The sequence below is a fragment of the Aethalodelphis obliquidens genome, unplaced genomic scaffold (genome assembly GCF_003676395.1).
Source record: "Aethalodelphis obliquidens isolate GAN/ISIS:26980383/991018 unplaced genomic scaffold, ASM367639v1 scaffold53, whole genome shotgun sequence".
In the NCBI taxonomy this organism is placed as follows: Eukaryota; Metazoa; Chordata; class Mammalia; order Artiodactyla; family Delphinidae; genus Aethalodelphis; species Aethalodelphis obliquidens.
In genome coordinates, this window is record NW_020837997.1 from 13,484,714 (window position 1) to 13,508,581 (window position 23,868).

The 23,868-nt window shown below is 57.5% G+C and overlaps 2 protein-coding genes across 2 annotated transcripts in view; both read right to left on the reverse strand.

The window, feature by feature from the left end:
• GNG7 (G protein subunit gamma 7) overlaps positions 1-9,766 on the reverse strand; it is a 154,524-nt gene extending 144,758 nt beyond the window's left edge. Inside the window, exon 1 of the mRNA XM_027086008.1 lies at positions 9,651-9,766. The gene's annotated coding sequence lies outside the window, so the exon portion shown is untranslated. The remainder of the gene's footprint in view (positions 1-9,650) is intronic.
• A 4,367-nt stretch (positions 9,767-14,133) lies between these two features.
• Positions 14,134-14,730, reverse strand: DIRAS1 (DIRAS family GTPase 1). The gene has a single exon (XM_027085997.1). The coding sequence runs from the start codon at positions 14,728-14,730 to the stop codon at positions 14,134-14,136; it is 597 nt and encodes a 198-aa protein (XP_026941798.1).
• Between the last annotated feature and the right edge of the window lie 9,138 nt (positions 14,731-23,868).

Consider the following 23,868-nt stretch of genomic DNA (forward strand, 5'->3'; position numbering starts at 1 on the left):
GCTCCTAACTAGGCAGCATCAGAGGCAACGTCTCAGAAGTCAAGTATTATTTGCTCTCCCAATACTAGAGTTTAAATGAAACCATAAAAGCTATGAAACCCCAAGTTCAAGTCCCAGCATTGCCATGAACCCGGGAAACCGCTGGGCCTCAGTCTCGCCATCTGTAAATCACACAAGCTGGACTAGAGGGGTGGCCAGACTTTTCCTGGAAGGGGCCAAAGAATCAATATTTTCTGCTTTGAGAGCCTTAGCGTCTCGTGTGTGGTGGGAAAGCCGCCATGAGCAACACGTGAACGGATGCATGTGGATCTGTGCCAATAAGACTTTGCTTCTGGACACTGAAACGTGAACTCTGTAATTTTCATGCGTCATGACATATCAGGCTTCGTTTGATTTTTTTCAACCATTTAAAAATGGTACAGATGAACCTGTTTGAAGGGCAGGAATAGAGGCGCAGACATAGAGAACTGATGTGTGGACACAGCGGGGGGCCGGGGGAGGGAGATGAACTGGGAGACTGGGATTGACGTATGTGCACTGCCCTGTGTAAAACGGATAGCTAGTTGGAACCTGCTGTATAGCACAGGAAGCTCAGCTCTGTGCTCTGTGCTGACCTAGATGGGTGGGATGGGGGGTGACAGGAGGTCCAAGAGGGAGGGGATATATGTATACATATAGCTGATTCACTTCGTTATACAGCAGAAACTAATACAACATTGTAAAGTAACTATATCCCAATTAAAAAGAAAAATGTAAAAACCATTCTGGGAATTCCCTGGTGGCCCATTCCCTGGTGGGCCAGCGGTTAGAGCTCGGGGCTTTCACTGCCGAGGGCCTGGGTTCAATCCCTGGTCGGGGAACTAAGATCCCGCAAGCCGCGAGGCAGGGCCAAAACAACAAACAAACAAACAGAAAAACCATTCTTAGCTCAGGGGCCTTACAAAAATAGATGGCGATGGAGGATCTGGCCCATAAGCCACACCGCCCCCTGGACTGGTCAATCTCGGGGCCCTTCCACAACTGACTTTCCAAGATGCTCTGATTCTCAATCCCCATTTTCAACCTGCAGATATTTCAGTAGCTCTAAAAACGACCCACCAAATGGGCATATATCTGGAGAAAACTCTAATTCAAAAAGATACATGCACCCCTATGTTCATAGCAGCACTATTCACAATAGCCAAGACGTGGAAACAACCTAAATGTCCATCAACAGATGAACGGATACAGATGTAGATACAATGGAATATGACTCAGCCATAAAAAAGGACAAAATAATGCCATTTGCAGCAACATTGATACTAGAGATTATCATACTAAGTGAAGTAAGTTAGAAAAAGAAACACAAATACCGTATGATAGCACTTATACGTGGAATCTAAAATACGGCACAAATGAACCTATCCATGAAACAGAAACAGATTCACAGACATAGAGGACAGACTTGTGGTTGCCAAGGGGGAGCGGGGGAGAGAAAGGGATGGAATGGAAGTTTGGGGTTAGTAGATGCAAACTGTTACATTTAGAATGGATAAACAACAAGGTCCTACTGTAGAGCACAGGGAACTATATCCAAACTCCTGGGATAAATCGTAACAGAAAACAAAATTAAAAAAAAAAAAAAGAATGTATATATGTGTATAACTTTCACTTTGCTGTACAGCAGAAATTAACACATTGTAAATCAACTATACTTCAATAAAATAAAATTTTAAAATATTAAAAAATAGGGACTTCCCTGGTGGCGCAGTGGTTAAGAATCTACCCGCCAATGGAGGGGACACGGGTTCGAGCCCTGGTCCGGGAAGATCCCACATGCCGAGGAGCAACTAAGCCCGTGCGCCACAACTACTGAAGCCCATGCGCTCTAGGGCCTGCGAGCCACAACTACTGAGCCCACGTGCTACAACTACTGAAGCCCGCACGCTTACAGCCCATGCTCTGCAACAAGAGAAGCCACAGCAATGAGAAGCTCACACACCACAATGAAGAGCAGCCCCCGCTCACCACCAACTAGAGAAAGCCCACGTGGAGCAACAAAGACCCAACGCAGCCAAAAAAAAATTAAAAATACAATTACATCTGAGGCTCAAATCCTGTTTCTGTTTGGACAGCATGGCTTTTTGGAGTGGAGACCGTGGAGAAATAATTCATATAAAACTCCGTACACTACAGAGTTAAACCTGTCCCTACGGGCACTCAAGGTTACTAAGCTGTTCTTAGCTCCTTGCCCATAAAAACAAAATAATGGGGAGGGAGGATGAACTGGCAGAGCACAGAGGATTTTTAGGGCAGTGAAACTATTCCGCATGGTACTGTCAAGGTGGATACATGTCCGTATATATCTGTCTCAACCCGTAGAACATACAAGACTAAGCGGGAACCCTCAGGTCAACTACAGACACTGGGTGATAGTGACATGTCCACATAGGTTTCTTGATTATAACGAAAGTCTCACTGGTGGGGGACGGTGATGATGGGGGAGGCTGTGTCCACATGGGGGGCAGGGGCGTACAGGAAACCTCTGTACTTTCTGCTCAGTTTTGCTGTGAACCTAAAACTGCTCTAAAAAAAAATAAAGTCTATTAAAGGACTTCCCTGGCAGTCCAGTGGTTATGACTCCGCACTTCCAGTGCAGGGGGTGCTGGTTCGATCCCTGATCTGGAAACGAAGATCCCACATGCTGTGCGGCACAGCCAAAAAATAAAAACAGAAAACAAAAAGAAATAAGCAAAAAAAAGTCTATTAAAAAAAGTATCTTTGGGGACTTCCCTGGTGGCGCATTGATTAAGAATCCACCTGTCAATGCAGGGGACACGGGTTCAAGCCCTGCTTCGGGAAGATCCCACATGCCGTGGAGCAGCTAACTACTGAAGCCCGTGCTCAGCAGCGAAGACCCAATGCGACCAAAAATAAATAAATAAAATTAAAATTAAAAATTTTTAAAAAGTATCTTTTTACTTTAGTGCAATCATAGAATTGTAAAATCTTATTAGACATAGTTCAGCCCAATGGTTCCCATCTGCGGTGACTCTGCCCCCTCAGGGGACACTGGGCCATGTCTCGGGCATCTATGGCTATCAGGAGTGGGGGCTCCTGGCATCGAGTGGGTGTGGTCCAGGGAGGCTGCTCCACACCCCACAGTGCCCAGGACAGCCCCCCAGAGAGGATGACCGGACGGACGCCCAGTGTCCACACTGCTGAGGAGGAGAAACCTTGCCTTAAACAAACCCATCACGTTAATAACAAGAACGCCTCATATTTGCAGAAAATTCCCACCAGCTCCTCCAGAGGCGCCTCACTGGATCTGCACAACCTGGAAGTGGCCAAGGAGGGTGTTCCTGCCCCGTCCTCCAGATGACAAATAACCAAGAGCTTCCCCGGGGCTGCGAGGTAACCTGTGACCTCCTCCACGCTCCTGTCCCCGAGAACTTGAAAACTCCCGCTTCCTCCCAGGGGCCCAGTCAGGCCCCGAGTTCTCCATTTTCTGTCAGATGGTGCCAACGTTGACTTTTCTGGTGTTCAGAGAGAGGGAACGGGGGGAGAGGGGAAAAGCGCATTTAGAAACTAGGACCACAGTGCCCCACAAAAGCTGACTCCCACCCCATGAGGGTGACCCCTTTCTAGGTGGCGTGGGGTGCAGTGTCCCCCCACAAAGATACGTGCGCTTCCTAGGCCCGGTAGCTGGGAATGGGACCTGATTTGGAAATGGCATCTTTGTGGGTGTCATCGAGCTAAAGTAGGGTGGCCCTAAGCCAATGACTGGTGTCCTCAGAAGAGGGAAACGTGGACACGCGTGAGCCTTGATAAAGATGCTCTCCTTGACCCGATTCTACTCAGGCTACCTTGAACTTTTCAATGGGACCTCGACATTTGGGTTCCCGTGTTCATCTCTGCATCGTCCAGTTTTAACAAGGATCCTGCTAAGTTGGTTGATTGAGACCCCCCCCAGCCTCGACATCTGATAACTCCCAATACCTGCTACGGCTCCTCAGCCCCTCCCCCAGGTGATGTCTGATCCGGCCACCTGCAGCCGGAATCTTCAGAGGTCCCTTTAACCAGAATCTTCCCTTATGCTTCCTCTTGGCCATTTTCCATCCACGGACCCCCACCGGCTCCTCGGCTATGCGTCCCCGCTTGTCCGTGCTGTATTCAGAGTGGAGTCTAGTTCCACACTGAGGTTTCTTTTCCCCGTTGCAATCGTTTCAGGGTAAAGTCTGTTTTTACTGTTCCAACTACCGTCCAGCCCTGGGTTTTCTTTGACAGACACACAGGGTGATGGCCACGTGATGACCGAGGCTGAGACCAGAGAGATGCATCTACAAGCCACGGAGCACCAAGAGTTGCTGGAAACTACCACCTTCCAGAAGCCAGAAGAGGCAGGAAGGACCCTGCCCTGGAGCCCCCAGGGGAAGCGCGGCTCGACCCACACTGATTTCAGACTTCTGGCCTCCAGGACTGGGAAAAGACAGATTTCTGTTGCTTCAGGCCACCTGGTCTGTGGCGCTTTGTTACGGGGGCCCCAGGAAAGTCACACAAGTAGGCAAAGACAGGGCTGGTGGGGCCGGGGCCTTATTCTGACCCTCCCAGCCACAGCCTGTCTGCTCCAGCACGGGAGCTGCACGGACTTGGCTGGATTCATCTCCTGTTTTTGATTTCTCTTGACTTTTTTGTCCAACAAATTAAGGAGCTTCTTAAGAAGGCAGGGGCAGGGGTCACGGTCTTGACAACCAAGGACAAAAGATATGATCATTAGTAACTGTCACAAAGCAGAGCTGGCAGGCAGGTTTCAAATTAATTCGCACCCCAGATTCACCTGGCCCCTTGCCCGGCACCTCATCATGTTAGCAAAGAGCTGCGGAAACTCACATGCACACTCCCATGCACACCCACAGTCATGGAAAGCAAACTAATTGACATACTGCAAAGATGGGTCATCTTTTTGTCTTTTATCATCTCCAAACAGTTAATTTTCAGAAACTCCAAAAAGGGGAGCAACTTCTACAAATCAGTTTCTCCCCCTCGGCACTGCATCCCGGCATCGACAGGGTGGAGGCCAGGGAGCTGCTCCACAGCCACGGTGCCCAGGAGGGCCCCGGATAGAGGATGACCAGCCCCAGGGTCTAGCGTGCCCAGGGACAGGGGAGACCCTGGCCCTGGCAAACTTCTCGGTGCAAACCTTCTCTCTGGCCTCTGCCCCTGACGTCCTATGCACAGGTGTCATCCCCACCTCTCCGCCCCCCAACAGACTTCTTCCTGTCGCCGCGTACCTGGGGAGCTCATGGAACACACAGGCCTGGGCCCCCATCTCCGCCACCCCCAGGGACCCCAACTCAGAGAGCCGGGCCAGGGACAGAAAGGCCCCGGGGCCCCGTCTCTACGCTGCGCCCCACACGCACACAAGCGTCCCATTCACGTGGTGCTCCCGGAGCCTGGCACCCGGTCTGAAGCTTAAAATAGGCACACAACCAGCCTTTGTTGGGGAGAGGAAGGAAGGAAGGAAGGAAGATTTCAGACAAAGGAGACAGCACACTGCACCATCCAGGAAAGCCGGGGGGCCTGAGCTGGGCAGGAGGCCAGGAGGACCGGGAGCGGTGGTAACTGGAGGCCAAGTGAAGGTCACTCCGAAGGTGGGGTGGGCCCAACTCCCCGGTGCCACCAAGGCCCAAGGAAGCAATCTCGATTTTGTCGAGTGGGTGATGAGCTGGTGAAGGTGGCGGGAAAATGACGAACCAATCTCAGCTTTAGAGAGAAGATTCTGGTCATGGGTGGGGGGGGGTCAACCCATCGGAGCAGGAGAGACCAGAGGCTGATCTGCCAGCTGGGATGTTCTGATCGAGAGACGGGGAAACACTTAACTCAAGGGGGGAAGAAACACAGACGGGAGAGAGAAAGGCAGATCCGGGGGTGCTGATGCCCGCATGACCACCCCCAACCTCTGAGCTTCAGTTTAGTGGGCTGTCAAATGCCCAGGAAAAAAACCATTCACATAGCAGCACGATTCTTTACCGCCAAAATGTGGGAGCGGCCGAGATGTCCACCGACAGGTGAACGGATAAACACGTGTCCCTCCACACACGGGAACGTCACTCAGCCACGAAAGGAGAGAAGCCCTGACACTTGCTACCACGTGGATGGACCCTGAGAACACGATGCTCAGAGAGAGAAGCCAGACACAGAAGGACACACAGTGTGTGATTCCACTGATGGGAAACATCCAGCACAGGCAGATCCACAGACACAGAGAGTGGATTCATGGTTGTCAACTGGGGAGGGGGGATCAGAGTGATTGCTCATGGGGATGGAGATCTTACTGACGTGATGGAAGGTTCTAAGACGGGTTTCTAGAGATTGTTGCACAACTCGATAAACGTATGAAAAAACTGAACTGTGTGCTAAAGTGGCTGAGTTTTATGAAATGGCAATTGTACCTCAATTTAAAAAATAAAAAAGTAAGACTTTTGCCCTTTGCAAGGTTCTCAGGGAGAACTGGTACTCTTTCTGTTAGAGTCTCAGAGCTGCCCACAAGCCCCCCTATCCACCAGCTTGCAGGACAAGATGCAACGTCACAGCGTGGACAAGGAGGGGGCGGGATGTGAGTGCCTGGGACAAGTCACCCACCTTTTCAGTGACCCAGTCAGGTCTCTGAGGTCTCCTGGGTGACATACGGAATGAACACTTTTCTCTAGATCCTGAAGAGAGGGAGGGAGACGCCATGCCCAAGGGCAGCACAAGAGAGAAGCAGTGAAAAGCGAGGTCCAGAGGTGTTGAAATGAGCATTGAACATGGCAAACCTTGACATTGTCAAGGACGGGGCCTGCAGGAGACAAACCTTCCCAGAACAAAGACGTGGCTCGGCCCATCTCCCTTGGGCTGTGAAGACACAGCAGCCTGCAGGGAGCAATGGAAGGGGTTGAAGTTTGGGTCAACACCCAGCATTCACGCAACTGTCCTGGGTACCGTCCTCTCTAGAAAGCTCCAGAAAGTTCCAAAGTCATGGAAGCCTGGCCCAACCACGCTTCCCTAAGAAATTACACAGGAGCTTCAAGAACACAAATGCCTGGGACTTCCCTGGCGGTCCAGTGGTTAAGACTGCGCTTCCACTGCAGGGGACACGGGTTCAATCCCTGGCTGGGGACCTAAGATCCTGCATGCCCCTCGGCACAGCCAAAGGAAAACAACATAAATGCCATAGGAAATCCAATTTTAAAGACGACGATTTGTTTCCAGATGCAAATGAGAAAACCTGTAATAACACTTTGAGAAGTGAGAAGAAGGCACTTTTTACACAACAGGGTGTACCCAGAAAAATGCTTCCATTCAGTTCAGGAAGCTGAACTGTCTGTGTGTCAGGGTAATTCATATTCAGTTGTCTTTCCCTTCAAACTATAGGGCCCCAGGCTTTATGAAACATGGAGCAGAAAACAATGGCCTCCGTCACAATTATTTGCAGGTGGCGACCAAGAACCACTGGAAGAACTCAAGCTCCTGTAGAAGCCTCCTGCACTAGGTTACAGCCAAGGAAACAAATCGCAAATGTAGGCGTCTTCCAGTGACTGCGGCCAATCAATTAATCCTATATTCAAAATCAGTATAGGTGTTCAAAAGCCACACAAAAGACCCACCTAGAAAGAAGTCAGCATTTCTAAAATTCTCTAAAAGCGGTGTGATTTTTTTTTCCTCTCAAAACCAGAACACGAGATGATATAAAAACTAACCCAAATCTGAATGGCCATACTTCCTAAGGATCAAAGGTGAGGTGTGACCTTTAAAGGAGAAAATAACTTAGTTTTGTTTCCGAAAGGTGTCTCCACCAGGGGTGATTCTGCTCCCTGGGGGCAGGGGGTGACGTCTGGGGACATCTGTCATTGTCACACTGGCAGGGGAGGAGTCCTGGCATTGAGTGGATGGGGCCAGGGATGCTACTCCACGCCCCCCAGTGCCCAGGACGGCCCCCCACAGACCCAGCCCCAATGCCAGCAGTGCGATGTTTGTCAGCACTGCCAAGGGGAAGGACCCTGGTCCATCACGAGAACCCAAGCTGTAAAGCTCATATAGTCGTGGCCCAGTGGTCCCCTTCAGGGCACACATCCGAATGGCTCCTGTGGGGTACACTTAATCAAAACCACCCGAGAAGCTTTCTCTTAAGTAGATGTGCTTGTTCCTCGATAAAGTTTCAGAATCCAGGCAGGTGCACGTAGACCTGGCTTTTGTTGTTTTCCCCTCATTTTTAATAACATGAAGAAACAATTGTTTTTGCAGATTCTTTTTTAAAGCTCCAGAGGGGATTCTTATGTGCACCCCAAGATTGAGGGACTGGTGTCAAGCTTCAAGTGATTCCTTCTCTCCCCTCCCTGACAACCCAGTAATTCTACCCACCCACCTTCCTCCCCCCCAAAAAACCTTAATTTAGAACATTATTATCAACGCACATGTACCCTTGCCATGTGCCAGGAGCGTGCGAGGTACACGCATCCCCTCATTTGACCCTCGCGGCCATCCTGTGAGGTACCTGCTCCTATTTTATTATTCCAACTTTACAGAGGAGTAAACTAAATCCCCAGAGGCGACACAGCCGAGCAAGCAGCCCGAGTGGACATGGGGACACGGGCCCACCTTCCAGAGCCCGCTACACTCTCAACCCGTGCAAGACCACAGCACGCGACTGAACAAGTCTGTGAACTTGGCGTTAGCCTCGCTGACACCTAGCAATGGGGAAGGCTCTTTGCTGCTCATCACGCCTGTCTTCTACCGCCCACCTTCCAGCCCTGAGCAACCCCCGCTCCCCAGGAAAAATAAAAGCGCCACCCACTTCCCTCAATATCATTGTCCACAAAACTCCCACTTTGATTCCGGGCTCCTGAGCCCCCAAATTCCTGGAAAATTCGGTCACCAACACGAGCCTTTCTGCTTCCCCTTTGCACCCTGCCTCCCAGAAACAGAACTTGCAAAGTGTGTCCAAAGCCCATCTCCCGCAGCTCACTGCCTTGCCAAGGGGTTTCTGCCCCATGCCCCCTTCTACACCAGGTGATTAGCCGAAGTGGGGGGGAATTCCCCTCCACAATCCTCATAACTGACTTCTAACCGAGATCCCCCCATTTCCTCCGGAATAATCAACCTCCTGCAAAACCGGGGGGGGGGTTGTCTCTCAGCTTCTATCCCACCTCCCTCCCCCACCCCTCCTTTCTCATCACTCAAAGACTCCTAACTCTCCATTTCTCCTGATAGCCCTCGGAAGCTTTCTGAAAGGAGCCTGACGCCCCCTCTTCCCTCGGCTCCCCCCAACTCAGCTCTCTGGCCCTGCGCCAGCTCACCCTGAGCCCGAGTTCCTCTATCACCCTCCTCGGCCACCGGGACCCCCAACTCCATCGCAGTCCCCTCCCCAGCTAACCTCGACCCCCAGCTCCAGCCTCCAACTCCACCCCAAACCCCCAGCCCAGCAACCCCTTCAGGAACCCCGACCCCAACCCCTAAGCCGGATCCCCGGCCCCTCCTCACAGACCCCGACCCCCGATTCCGTCCGCAGCCGTTCCAGAACTCGCCACCCGCGGCCGCCCGGGCCTCCCATCCGCCCCGGCCGCGCCCTGCCCCCGGCACTCGAGGCGGTGGCGGCAGACCCTGGCCCAAATCACGGCCGCACGCGCCCTTACCTGCGCTCGCGCCACCACGACCGCCTCAGCCCCTCACGCAGCGCAGCCGAACCCACCACGGGCCCGCGAGCGCTCGCTCCCCTCCGCGGGGGCGGGGGCGGCTCGCACGGGGCGGGCATTGGCGCCCAACGCGCCCAATCGCGGGCGCCGGCGGCGGGAGCCAGGGCTCGGGGCGGGGCGCAGGGCAGGCAGCGGGGTAGGCTGCGCCAGGGAGAGGGGGTGGGGCGTGGGGCGTGGGCGGGGCCGGGAGGCGGAGCGTTGAGTGGCACCGCTGCTGGCCACCCGCAAGGGGAGAACGCGTAGGGGGGAGGAGCTATGCTAATACGCAAATAGGTACAGTGTGGGGCACCCCGCAGCGGGGCGGCGAGCCGAGTTTCAGAGGTGACTTAGTGACGTCGAGGAGGCGCGAGGCGTTTCGCGAGTTCGAATCCCGGGTGGGGCCGCGGCTTCAAATCCGAATCCTACCTCACGTGCGGGGGGAGAATATCCCCTCCTAATCAGTCGCTTGACCTGCAAGACAATAATAATAACTGCTTCCTCTCGTTGAACGCTCTGCATAAGGCTAGGAGGCGAGACGATATTACCCCCCGTTTCACAGGGGTGGAAACTGAGTCTCAGAGAGGTTAAACTCAAGGTCATTTGCCCAACCCTGTCCAGGGTTTCTTAATATCCTAACTCCTGGACCTTGATTGTAAAATGCAGATTCCTGGGCCCCCACCCAAATCGAATGAACCAGAATCCTGAAAGGAACTGAACGCCTGGAATGTGCATTTTTAACATGCTCCCTCGTTGATGTTGGGAAACATTTGGTTTGTCTCCAAAAGTACCCAGCGGTCATGGAGGGGAGACTTTCCTATACAGGAGGATGGAGCCACCGTATTCTGGGACTTCCAGAACTTTGTGCAACACTGTTACTCTGTGATCTGAGCTGCTGGCCTCCCAGCTGGGCCCCCCCACGGCTGCTGTCATCCTTGCAGGAACCTCCCTGCCCACCCCCTGCAGTGCACAGGCAGAACCAGGTACCTGGGGACAGCATCTCACTCCCCAGCTCCATCCCACAGGAGGAATTACTGTCTGCACAAGGGTTGCAAACTGGTGGCCCGCAAATGCTGTAAAAATCTAAATTCGTTGCCAACATTTAAAAATCAGGTTGTTTCACAAAGAGAAATCCAGATTTCCAGGCATTCTTGAAAAATCAGGTCTGGCGATTCTTGCAGCCCCAAAGACAGATTAGGGCAGGGCTGGGGTGAGGCAAGTGAAGCACTTTTCTCAAATCCTGAACCTAAAGGGGCACCCCAAAACACTCACCATCCAGATAAATGCTGTATAAATGCCATATTTTAAAAAGTCAAAATAAATGCAGAAATAATCCATGATGAACAAAATAACTAAAATTTTAAAGAAAGACAAGATTTGATTCTGCGCTGGTGCAAACCACCTCCTTTGCTACTCTCTAGCCCCAGCCCTGTCAGATCCTGTCTTTATTTCAAAAATAGTGATGTTCTGTGCATCATGGCTTCCTTTACATTAAATATTGCAGTAAAATATGTATCTAGATGGCTGAGTTTTTTGTCACACGTGGTGAGTGCCTCGCTCTCTCACCCTAGTCCTGGCCGTGTTTATAAATTCACGAAATCTGCCCTGAGCCATTTAGTGGATGGGAAAACTGAGGCCCTGCAGGTTTGTTTGTTGTTGTTGTTCTTTTAATTAATTTTTATTGGAGTATAGTTGCTTTACATCCTGCAGGTTGTTCTCCAGGTAATATGAGGATCATAGTGCCTGCCCGATCACCTCAATGGCTGCAGGAAGTACAGGGTCCAGCGGGGCTGGTGTGAGCTCTTGTGGGGGTCACAGGGGTGAAGCACTGAAATGTTCCCATGATGCCCCAGAGTTCTCGTCACAAAAGTCGGAACTCTTCCCACAGACCCATCCCTCACCCCCATCTTTCTGGTCTCTCTCAGCCTTTACAGGTGGCGAGCTGACCTCCCCAACCCAAAAAAGGCGCACTTTTGGGGAATGCGGAATCCACTTCTTTATTGCAGGAAGACTATTTGTAGAGCGAATGCTACACAGACCCCACAGCGGGGTCGGGGGGCACCCACATGCGGGAGGCGAGGGGGCAGGGGCGGGGACAGCAAGCGTGGCCTGGCACGGTCCCCAGACCCAGCGGTGCCGAGGCAGGACGGGCCAGCAGCTGGGGCAGGCTCTGGGCCCCCTCCTGCTGGAGAACCCCAGAGTCGGGGCAGGGCCTGGGGCAGGAGAGGCCTGGAGGCAGGCAGAGCCCCAGGGAGATTGTGCTATCAGGGTGTGTCCCTGAGAAAGGGCTGCAGACCCCTGCGCAGCCCCACTTTCTCCGGCACCTTCAAGTGGGAGGGGTCAACACCAGCTGCTGGTGGGCCCTGGACCCGCCACAGGACAGGGGTGTTCCGCAGTGCTCAGACAGGATGTTACCTGTTCTTCCGTGGGCCTGTCCACACGCCGGGCGGTGACACACACGTGCACACACACACACTCCCTCCTTCTCACAGTGGGCCCAGTAAATATTTGCGGAGTGAACAGCCATACAGATGCAGAAGGAAAAAAACACACTGCTACCAAGATGGACGCAAACAGTCCCTCTTACCCACGTACAGTCCACGTGGTCACATGACCTCTCTTTTGCAGGTGCACACGCGCACGTACACACACACGTGCCGCTTCCTTGCACCTAATGACACCAGCGCCGTGAGTGGCCCCAGGGAGAGGCCCAGGAGGCAGGGAGCTGAGGGCAGCTCCAGCCACGGCCAGCAGGCAGCTGAGACCCTCAGTCCTGAGACCACAGGCAACTGAACGCTGCTCAGGAGCACATGAGCTGGATGTGGCTCTGTCCCTGGTCATGCCTTTGGATGAGACCACAGCCCAGCTGGCCTCATGCTGAGACCACAAATGTGTGCTGTTGCAAGTTGCTGAGTTTGCGCTCCTGTGTTCCCCAGCAACAGCTGATGGATACAGATGTTGGGCTGAGAGCCCCCTTACGACAGAGTGCAGCAGGCGTGGTGCTCCTCAGACAGTCAGGACAAACAGGTCCACAGATGCTCTCTGCTAAATCCCGTAACCCACTCCCGAAAACGCAGCTGCACACAGTCACACTCTTGCAGGTGCCAAGGCTCACACATCACAGGTGTCTGGTCCTCCTGGCAACCACACGACCCACCCCTGCCTACACCCTACACTGGGATCACACGACAGACCATCACACACACAGGAGCCCCACACACACGCTTAGACACAAGCCATCCGCCCAGCGCACCAAGGGGCCCAATGCATCATCCCATGGGTGCCCCCCACCCCACCCCAGGCCTACAGGTCACCTTCATACTGTCCGACACAGCCTCACTGGGTCCCGTGAGTGTGGTGTCATCTAGACACTCACAGAAACAGAATCTCACAGTGGTGGCGGGGACCCACGCCTTCCTGGGTGCGCCCCCCCGGGGGGCCCCATAGGTGGGAGGAATCGGGCTGGGCAGAGCTCTGCGTCCGGCCCCTCAGATCCTGCCGGTGCTGGGTCCGGATGCCTGCCTCTGGACAGGGCCCGGCAACCCCTCACCAGCACCCCGGGTTCCCTGCCCTGGGCTCGGCGGCGACAAACTGTCTCGATCTCTGTCTGCGGGCTATGTCTGGGAAGTCCCTCCATATTCATTCCAGACAGTCCCCTGGAGTTGTGCCGTGGCCATCGGCCGGTCCCGGGCCTCCCCTGCCTGCACCCCAAGCCCAGGCGGGGCGAGGAGTGAGATTCCGGGCTGGCGGGGCACTGCTGTGAGCCCTGTGGTTATTGCCTGGCGGCCTGAGACCCAGCCCGCAAGGCCCCCCACCAATCCGTGGGGACGGGGGCAAGAGGGGTGGTCTGGGACCTGGGGAGGGGGGCACAGGCCAGAGGTCATGAGGGATGGAAGGGGGAGGGGAGTGTATGTCAAACACCAAGTTGGAGAAAAGAAAATCTGAGGTCCATGTGCATTTCAACTCCCTCCTCCCCGGCAAGGTCACAGTGATCTAATGTAGGGGCAGGGTGCAGGTCTGGCTGGGGGCACCCAGGGGTCAGAGTCAGAGGTGGGAGTCCTGGGAGACACGGAGATGGAGGAAAAACCGGCTTCCTGAGTCCCTGTGGGGACAGGCAGCTTCCCCCGTTTTCCCATGTGCAGATCAAGGGGGCCACCTCCAGCGCTTGGCTTTGGCGGGGCGTACAGACAGGACGGGGGGCGGGGCAAAGAGGGAGGGGAAGGCAGAGTGGCGCGACAGAGCTGGGCTGGAGCCCCAGGTCTGCCACACGCTCGGCAGGGCCTCATCGCCAGAGACATTGGAGGGAAAGAAGTGGAAGAGATGGTGGGGGGAGGGGAAAGAAGGAAGAGGAGAGGGAAGAGGAGGAGGAGGGGGGCAGCGGGGGCACAGGACGTGGGGAGAGGCCTGGGGCCAGGACAGCAGGGCGCCAGCGGCGGGCGCTCTGGGCTCACATGAGGACGCATTTGCCCTTGATGCGGTCTGTCCTCTTCTGTTTGCTGGAGCGCTTGCCGTCGATGTTCAGGCTCATGTTCCGGCGTGTCTCCAGCGTGAGCAGCTCCTGGAAGAGCTCCTTGACGTTGTAGTTCATCTTGGCCGATGTCTCCATGAAGGCGCACTTCCACTCCTGGGCCACGGCCTGGGCCTCGCGGGTGTCCACCTCCCGCTGGGTCTCGTCGCACTTGTTGCCCACCAGCATGACGGGGATGTCCTCCACGCTGCCCTTGATCTGCACGATGAGCTTGTAGATGGGGCCCAGCTCCTCCAGCGACTGCTTGCTGGTGACCGAGAAGACCAGGATGAAGGCGTGGCCCTTGGAGATGGACAGCCGCTGCATGGCCGGGAACTGGTGGCTGCCCGTGGTGTCGGTGATCTGCAGCGTGCACACGCTCTTGTCGCAGCTGATGACCTGCCGGTAGGTGTCCTCGATGGTGGGGATGTAGGTGTCCCGGAACGTGCCCTTGACGAAGCGCAGCACTAGGGAGCTCTTGCCCACGCCGCCCGCCCCGAACACCACCACCCGGTAGTCATTGCTCTGTTCAGGCATCTTCCACGCGGCGGTGCGGGGTGGGGCCGGGAGGGCTCGCTTCGGCTGCTAGAACCCCAGACCAACCCTGCACAGAGAGGAGTGTCAGACAAGAGCGACCACCCACTAGGAGGGGGTGGGAAGGTCGGCCTCTCAGAGGAGCGGCATTTCTCCTGCATCCCGGTTGATTTGGTCGACTCTGCCATTCTGCCCTGCACACAGGCTCAGAGCCAGACCCTCTGCCTGTCTGCTTCCCCTCAATGAAATCTGGGGCCTAAACTCCTTCCCCGGGGGGGGAGTGGTCTCTGGGCTGGAAGAGGCATGGAGATGCCAGCGTGGGGTGCACACCAACTGCTTTCTCCACCTGCATGCTCCCCCAGCCCCCAGGTGGCACTGGCTTTTCCCTGGCTTTGTGACCTGGGCAAGCTGCTTTGCCACCCTGAGCCTCAGGTTTCTCCTCCGCAAAATAAGTAAAGGGGTGCCTCTCTCCGGCCATCACAGGCTCCCTGCTCTCACCCCAGCCCAGAGGCTCGTCAACCTCGTGGGAGCTGTGTGGTAGGGCATCTTTAAAATGCAGATTGCAGGGCCTCAGCCCTGGAAGTGGTGAATCTTTTGGTTCAGGGCCACAGCCCTGGGAACTTGCATTTTAAAGCTCTTCTCCTCCCCTCCTCCCATAACTGTGATCCTGGTGCTGGAGGTCCAAGAATTTGCAAATCATGAAGCGGGTTTCCCACAGCAGCCCAGGCTGTAGGTGAGAAAAGTAAAACTTAGCCTAAAGAGAGAAAGCCTCGCTCCCTGAACTCCAAACCCAGACTATGGTCTGGCCTGCCCTGGCCTCCCGCTCAGGTCTGATGTGTCCGTAGGAACAGAACTCCCTGCGAGGGGGTCCTCTTCACCCCTCTCAGCTACCCTGTGCTCAGAGAGGTCCAGTGACCTCGGGAGGTCACACAGCACAGCAATTCCTGAAATGATGGAGGTGGGAGAAGAACTGTGACCTGGGGGTGGGAAGGCAGAAGCCTGTCTCCAAGCATCTGTGTCCTTACTTATAGAAACAGCAGAGACCCCTTCCCTGCCTCCTTCTCAGCCATCTCTGAGGGTCCCATAACACGGGGCGGGGTCTACAATGGGATAGAGAAGATATGGCAAGATTGCACCCAGGCCATGCTACTTCCCTCAGGTGTGTGTGTGGTGGGCGGGAGCGGGGTGGGGGGTGGGGCGGGGAGCAAGACCCAATGGTGTGAAAGACCCTGGCGGTGAAAACCCGGGCAAGTAAATTGATGTTCCTGAGCCTCTATGTTCTCATCTGTGAAATGGGAGCAGTCTCAGTGCCCACTCCACAGAGCCGCTGGCACAAGCAGTGCCATAAGCTGGATAAAGCCCTTGGCCAGGTGCCTGGCACACAGAGCCCTCAGTAAAGATGGACGGACGTGGTTATCAATCACAAAGGCCCAGGGTGTAAAGCACTCGGCTGGCCGTGGGTTGGGAAGGCACATTCTCAGTGATCAAAAGGACCAAGTTTGTCAGAAAAAGACATACGGAGAAGGTAACAGCCGACACGTACCTCACAAATTACGTGCCAGGCAAACTTGTAGGAGCTTTAGCGGTTCTAACTCGTGGGGGACTGTTTTTAGGCATCTTGGTGACATGCGTAGTACTTGGGGGTGGGGGGCTGGCAGGGCTGCCAGCCTGCTCTGCAGTCGCTACCCTCTCCTGGGTGGGCACCCCAAGAAGTGAGCTCATCAGCATGCAGCCAGGGGTCACCACCACAACTGGCCGAGGGACTTGGGGTGGCTGGTGACCTTCCGTTCTTCCACCCCAGACCCAGCCCTTGCCTCGCTCTGGGTGCAGACCCCCTGGCAGTGCTCCAGGCCTGTCAGCAGGGGTATCCTCCGGGAGGGGCCCACCGGGGCCTGGGATCCCTGACTCGGAGCCCCATTCAATAACCCGCAAACCCATGCCAGGAATCCACCTGGTGCCATCTGAAAGCCACCTGCACCTCCCATGGGCTGGGGTTGGGGGAAGGGGCCTGTGGGCACCAAGGCGCAAAAGGGGGTGGCATGGGCTCAAGGTCACAGCAGAGAGGTGGCAGAGCAGAGCAGGATTTGAACCCGGCCCCGGCTGGCTACACAGCCTGGGGTCCTTGCCCTGTGCAAGGCAGCCCACCCTGAGGCTCCCGGGCCAGGGGAAGGTGCCAGGTCCTGGGTCCCCGGAGCCCACTGCTCTGGGAGGTTGGAGCGACCTCAGGTGCAGAAAGCAGGCCCCACCCAGGGGAGGGCCTGGGGGCTCGGGCTGCCTGCCCCAAGGGGGTCTGACATAAGGACTACGTGACCAGTGAGGGCTTTGAGGAGAGGGGCTCCCCTGGGCCCGAGGAGGATCTAAGTGGTGGGGGAGGGCCGTCCACCAGAGGAGGGGCTCCTGGATGAGGGCCTCGGCTGGGAGAGGGAGCAGGAGAGCTGAACGGGGCGGCGGTGCGGGGAGACGGGCTCGGGGCCCACTCGATTCCTCCTCCTGGAGGCGCCCTGACAGCGGGACCCAGGGGGGCTCCTGTGGGCCGGAGGAGGGGCTGGCTCGGCCGAAAGGCTGCCCGTCAGTACCGCGGGGGAGGGGTGATGCCGGGAGGGAGCTGTCCAAGGTGGGCACGAGGAGGGCGGCCCGGCCGGGGCCCAGCCGGACCGGGGAGCGGGGCCCGGTGGAGGGCCCGGCCCCGCGGCCGGGGAGGGTGGGGCTCGGACAAAGGAGCGCGCGCGGGGAGAGGACCTGCGGGCCTCGCGGGGGGACGCAGCGGGCCCCGGCGCCCCGGTCCCCCGCCCCGGCCTCCTACCTGGGCGCTCGTCCCTGCGGCGCCGCCGCGGCTGCTGCTGGCCGTCTCCGTGTCCGCTCGGGCGCCGCCGCCCCCCGCACGCCGGAGCTGCTGCCGCCGCCGCGCCCGCGCCCGTCCCCGCCCGTCCCCGCCCGCCGCCGGGCGCCGCGCTCCGCCCCTCCCCCCGGCCCCGCGCCCCCGGGCAAGGTCACCGCCGCCCCATCTGGACCCCCGCCCGGTGAACACCGGCTCCTGCCAGGGACGCCATAGGGGTGGGGTCTTCTTCCCCGGGAGGAAGCTGGCGCACCCCAGGGCCACCCAGCAGCCGGCCGCTGGGCAAGATGGGGGCAGAGCCGAGGTCACCCAGGAGCAAAGAGAAGGGGCCAGTTGACAGAACTGCAGACAAGGGGCCTGGGGGAACAGAACGGGACACCCTTGGGCTGGTGGGGGTGAGGGTCCAGGGCAGGGCCCCTCAGCGGGGAGGTCATTGATGGAATGAATAATCAATCAATCAATCAATAGATGTATGAGAAGGCAGAGGTGGCCCAAGGGGGCTCGGGGCAGTGGGGACGTACCTGGAGACTAGTCTCCATCCCGGGGGGGGGGGGGGGGGGGGGTTTTTTTTGGCGGGGGGGGGCTGGGGTTGGGGGGGGGGCCCCAAGGGGCGGGCCCCGGGGGCAGGGAGGGCGTGGGGGCCGGGGGGGGGGGGGGGGGGGGGGGGTGGGAGGACAGTTGCTTTTGAAGCTGGGGGTGAACAGGGAGACAAGGGAAATGGATTTGCAGTTTTCTGGTAGGAAAATGTTATCTTCATCAAATAGGAGTTGTCTCTGAGAATAAACGTTTGCCTTTGGGAAGCGTCTGTGCGGTTGACTTCTGTGTGTCCACGTTTAAGCCAACAGGGTACCATCACCCCTCCCTCCTGAAGACTGGGAGGGTGGAGACTCATCTCAGAGAAGACCGGGCTTTGGGAAACAGCAACTGAACCAGGCAGGGGTGGGCGTGAGAACGCCCCAGGGCCCAAGCCTGTTAGAAGCAGGCACCCCTCGATGGATAGGCTGACACTAAGGGTCCCACAAGGAGGGACCTTCTGGGGTCAGAGCAGTCGGAGGGTGAAAGAGGCTCTTTGTAGGGTGATGAGCTCCCCATCATGAGGTGTGTGAGCAGATGGTCGGCTGGAGCCCAAGGGCTCCTCTGGCTCTTGGCTCCTTGATTTTTGCTGACCCAACATGTCTGTGGCTCTGGCTGAGCCAGACCCTTCCTGCTCCCTTGGAGAGGTGGGCACTGCCCCCAAGACCATCTGGCTCCCCCAGAGGCCGGGCCTCTGAGGTTCGTCCTGCTTTGGGGGCTTGAAGGGCCCCATTTCTCCCTGATTCAGCCCCTCCACTGCACCTCCCGGCCTCTAGCACCTGGACCATCCCAACTGCCTCCTTCCTGGCCTCCCAGGACAGCCCCCTCCAGCCCTCCTTCTACCCTGGCCTTCACCGCACAGACTCCCCTGCTCTCATGCCACCCCTGGCTTCCTTCACTTCCGGGTCAAGGTCCAGCTTCTCAGCCTGGCGTTCGAGCTGCTCCCGACCTGACCCAAGCTCCCCTCCGGTTCCCCATCCAACCCCGGCTGCCTGGAGCTGTTCCCCGGACACACCCCACTCCTGCCCTGTCCTAGGCCATGTGGGGCACCACAGAGGGTGGCCCGGCCCCAGCCCCACATCTCCAAGTGCTCTCAGCCAGCGATGGAGACAGCCCTGTGGATCTCCACGTCCCGGCCAAGCGCTCCTCTGAGCCTCAGTCTCCCCATCTGTGAATGAGGATCACCATTGTCTTGCCTCCCAGCGTTGCTGGGAGCGATCTATCGGGCATGACGTCCACCCTCCTGGGGCTGCTGGGCACACAGGAGCTCAGAGATGATAGCCCTGCTCCCTCCCGCTCCGACTGCCTGCCTGCTTCCGTCTCTGAGTGACCAGGGGCACTGGGCCGGGCCTCCAGCCTTGGGCCGGCCCTCTGCTCCTCCGGGCACCAGCCCAGGCGGGGGCAGGCTGACTCATGCCTAGGAGTGTGGGCACGCTGCACTCTGCAGCTGCTACTTATAGCTCCCAGGCCAGGCTCCGGGCCAGATGAGCCAGGAGAGGACAGGCCCCAGAGTCTCCCCCTCGCTCTCCCAGGCACGGGGCTCAACGCCCACCCGAGCACCCCAAACTAGGACGGCAGTGCCCCCTTTCCCGTGGCCGGCCGGGAGAGCCCTGCCCTTCATGCACCAGTGCAAGAGAGGGTTGGGTTTTATCAGCTCAGAGAACGGGATCGGCTCCCCTGGGGTGGCCCAGCTGGGAAGAGACTGGGCTGGGACTGGAGCTCAGGTCCATCAGGTTCTGAAGCCACAGCCAGCCTTTCTGCTGTCCCAGGCTGTCTGGGGGCCTGGCCCAGGGACGCACACCTGGACTTTGGCTGTCCTTGATCTGCAGAAGTCCTCTCAAATGTAAAGGGACAGCAACTCACCTGAGAGGTCCCTGCTCCTCGCCTGGCCTTGCAGCCTATGGGCCTCCTGCCAGCTGCTCTGGGTGGGGGCCGCTCTCCAGACCCACCGTTCAGGGAGGAAGGTGGCTGGGTCTCATGCTCTGTTCTTTCTGTGCTCCCGGGATTAATGCAATTACGTGGGCGAAGCTGAGGCTGGGCGCCACGGCCTCTCACCGATGCTGTTTGGCCCACAGAGGTTTTTATTTGTTTTTAACTTTGGTGTCAACATTTAAAAATAAGAAGGTCATTTGTCAAAACACAGTTTGCCTTAAAAAATGAATGGGCTGGTGTCTCGAGCCCAAATTCTGCCCACCAGCTCCTGTGGGAGCTGGACCCCAGCCCCTGGTGGAAGATGCTGGTCCTTCACTGAAGCCACCTGCCTAGCCCCTGGGAGTGGCCTGAGGGGCTCTTGCACATACGGGGCTGTGTTGTCATCAACACCTCCAAGGAGCGGGGTCACTGGGGCCTAAGCCATCAGCAGGATGAACCCCTGCCACACTTGCATCCTTTAACAGAGAGCCGGACAGCTTTGATCAGTCAGAGAAAAGGACCATGACATGCAGGGAGACCTCAGGGCCTTTGCACAGGCCACTTCCTCTGCCAGAAAAGCTCTTCACCCAACTCCTGACTCCAGTGAGGCCCTCAGAGACTCCCCGCTGACCACACTGCTAAATTAGTCTTTGTCTCCCTTCGTGGCTCTCCCTCCACCTTGCTTATCTTCAGGGCACTTATCACATTTTGTGTCCATCTATCATCTGTCTCCCTTGCTAGAATGTGAGCTGCCTTAGGTTCTAGGACAGTGGGTCTCCCCCGGGGGTGATTCTGCCCCCAGGGGACCCTGGGCGATGTCTGGGGACATTTGTGGTTGCCATGACCAGGGTGGGCTCTTGGCATTGAGTGGGTGGGGCCAGGGAGGCTGCTCCACACCCCAGGGCATCCAGGACGGCCCCCCAGAGGATGACCCAGCCCCACGTCAGCAGTGCTGGGGGGACCCTGGGGTAGGGCAATGGACCTCAAACGTGTCCCCAGACCAGCATCCCCTGGGAGCTTGGTAGAAATGCAAAATCTGGGAATTCCCTGGCGGTCCAGTGGTTAGGACGCCGGCTTTCACTGCTATGGACCCAGGCTCGATCCCTGGTGGAGGAACTAAGATCCCACAAGCCGTGCGGCGCAGCCAAAAGAAAAAGAAAAGAGAAATGAAAAATCTCTGGCCCTGCGCCAGCCAAGACTAGCTCAGCAGGAGGCCCAGCCGGTCCCTCAAAGGAGAGGGCATGTGAACCGTGGCGGCCTTTTCCTTTGCTTTAAACGCAGCATCTCAGCTGTGCCTCCCAGGCACTGAGACGGGGGGCTCTAAACGGCCCACCTGCCCATCCCGGCTCTCTCCTGCCAGGCTGGGCACACAGCAATCACTTGGGCCCTCGGCGAGAACACTGCGGTCTGCCAGGTCAGCTTTTCTTGTCCCAGGAGCTGCAGAGGCCTGGAGGGTGTCAGGGTCGGGGAGGGACGGGGTCTCCCTTCTTCAGCCCAATCTGGCCTCAGCCAACTGACAGCCAGGAGAAGAATTCTAGGGTCTTCCCAGAACCACCCCAAGCCCTGCAGCAGCCCCCTTCTGCCCTCAGGAGTCCCAGCCCAGTCCCAGCCTCTAGGAGGCTCTCAAAATGTCAGGTGGGTCGGTCACCGGCTCTGTACCAAAGCTGACAGACAGCTCAGGGTGGACACGGGCTGGGACATGTGGGCTGCATGACCCTCTCTTCCTGGCAAGGCTGAGGGTCCAGAGCTGGTGGGCAGGGCAGGCCTGGAGGCGCTGCGTGCAGGGACACAGCATCCCGTCCGATGCCTGTCTTTCAGGGCCCAGAAGATGTAGACTGGCTGGGAACCGGCGACCCCCTCCCCGGCTCCACACTAATAACTTCTCCACCAGAAACGCAAACAGCAGACAACAGAAGCCACGACACTGTTATTACGCTTGATTCAATCCGCGAGTCCTGGGTGCCGCCTCCTAACTTTCTACTCTTTTGTCTCCAGATCAAGGAGGGGGACCCGGCTGACTGCATCCAGCTGTGGCTGGCACTGGGAGCCCCGACTCCACTCGGCCCGGGGGCGGCGGGGCCGGTGAGGGTGACGCTGTACCAAGGACCAGAGCCGAGTCCTGGCTCAACCCTCCTGCTTGCTGAGCCCCCGCATTGGGCGCCCATAATCGTGCTGCCAGGAGCCTGTCTGGTCACAGCCAAGCGGCTAGGGGTGGCCTTGACCCAGCCAGGCACATCCAGATAAAGGTGGCGTTTTGTGCTGGGAGTTTTGTTTCTTTAAACAGAAAGGCGTTTGTGCTGCTTGGGAACGCTCGTGTCCAAGTGAAGGTGGCTGTGCCTGGTTGACACCAAGCAATACACAGGTCATTAGCAGGCGTGTGCCCCCTCTCCTCCGTGAGACACGCACACAGATCTCAAAGCGACGCATCCTAGATGGCGCAAAGTTGCACAGAGACGAAGGCTTTCGTGGCCAACGTCCAGTTCCATGTCAGGGCTGGTCCAGGGCCCCAGGTGGTGGGTGACCAACCCACAGGCTTCTTCAGCCAGAGCTGTCACCACACGGCACCTGTCGTGTCAGAGCAGGTGTGGGGGAGATGGAGCCACTGAGCTGGCCTAGACGAGAAGACCCTGGTCTAGGCTGGACACGGCCACCATGAGCCGGGGGACCTCAGGAGTGAGGTCGGCCTCTCCGGGGCCCCCGTCAGATGGGACGACCATTTTTCTTCTTACCTCAGCTTTCAACTTTGATCCTTGGCCAAAGCAGGGAAAGCTGACCGGAAATGACCAAGTGACACCATCATCCCTGTGGCCCCAGGAGGCAGACCCCAGGGCTGACCCTGGCCCCTCCAACCACAGCAGACGGGAGGGGTGGCGTTGGGGGTGCTGGCGGGGCAGCCTGTGTCCTCTCCTACGACACACAGCTCCCCCCAAACTTCTTGGGGTCCCACCATCCCTGGGGGACCTGGAAGCAGTTTTGCTGGGTCTGGCAGGACCATAGAGAGAGGCCAGAGCCTGGCAGACAGAGGCTGGGCAGGCTGGGGATCCGAGGATGCCGGGGACCGGGGTGGCGGTGTCTGAGGGACGGATGGGGCGCCCCGGGGTTTCCCCCCTCACTGGTGTGGCAGCGCCCTTCGTGGTCTGGAAGCTGGCTTAGAGTGAGGGGGGATGATATGACCCTGAAGCCTCCAGTGCAGGGAAGGGAAGGGGAAATGCAACTGATGGGTGGAGAGGCCTGTGGTGTCCCCAGGCATCCCACGAAGCTGATGGCTGGCGGGAGGGCGGGGCCCCTGCTGTGCGTGTGCTTTAGCTAACGGAGGGGAAGGAGTATGGAGTGGGGGAAGCCTGGAGCAGGCTGCTCTGCACCCACGGGGGGGCTTCCTACTGGATTCAGGGGGACGGGGCCCCTGGGGGACCCTGCCCAGCCCCGTCCCACGGGCCACACCCTTCTAAAGGCAGGCTCTGGAATCTGGCCACTCCATGACATCCCGCCCACCCGGGGCAAAGGTGGAGTGAAGTAGGGGCAGGGGTCGCCAGCAAGGGTGGGTTTAGGACAAGGTGGAGGTGATGGTCCCATGCCCACAGGGGTCACTTTCCCAGCATGGGGACAGGGTCAGGCCATGCGGGGTTCAGACGTGGGTCCTGGCAAAAGCCAGACAGAAGTGCCTGGAGACGGGCCCAATACTTCCAACAGAGTGGAGGTGGGGGGCCTTGGACACACGGCCCTGCCCCCTGAGACCCATATCGACACCGAATGAGGCTGGGGCCGTGGCGGAGGTTGTGTGCTCTCCTGCCCGCGGAGCCGGGCAGGTGGCAGCAGGCCGG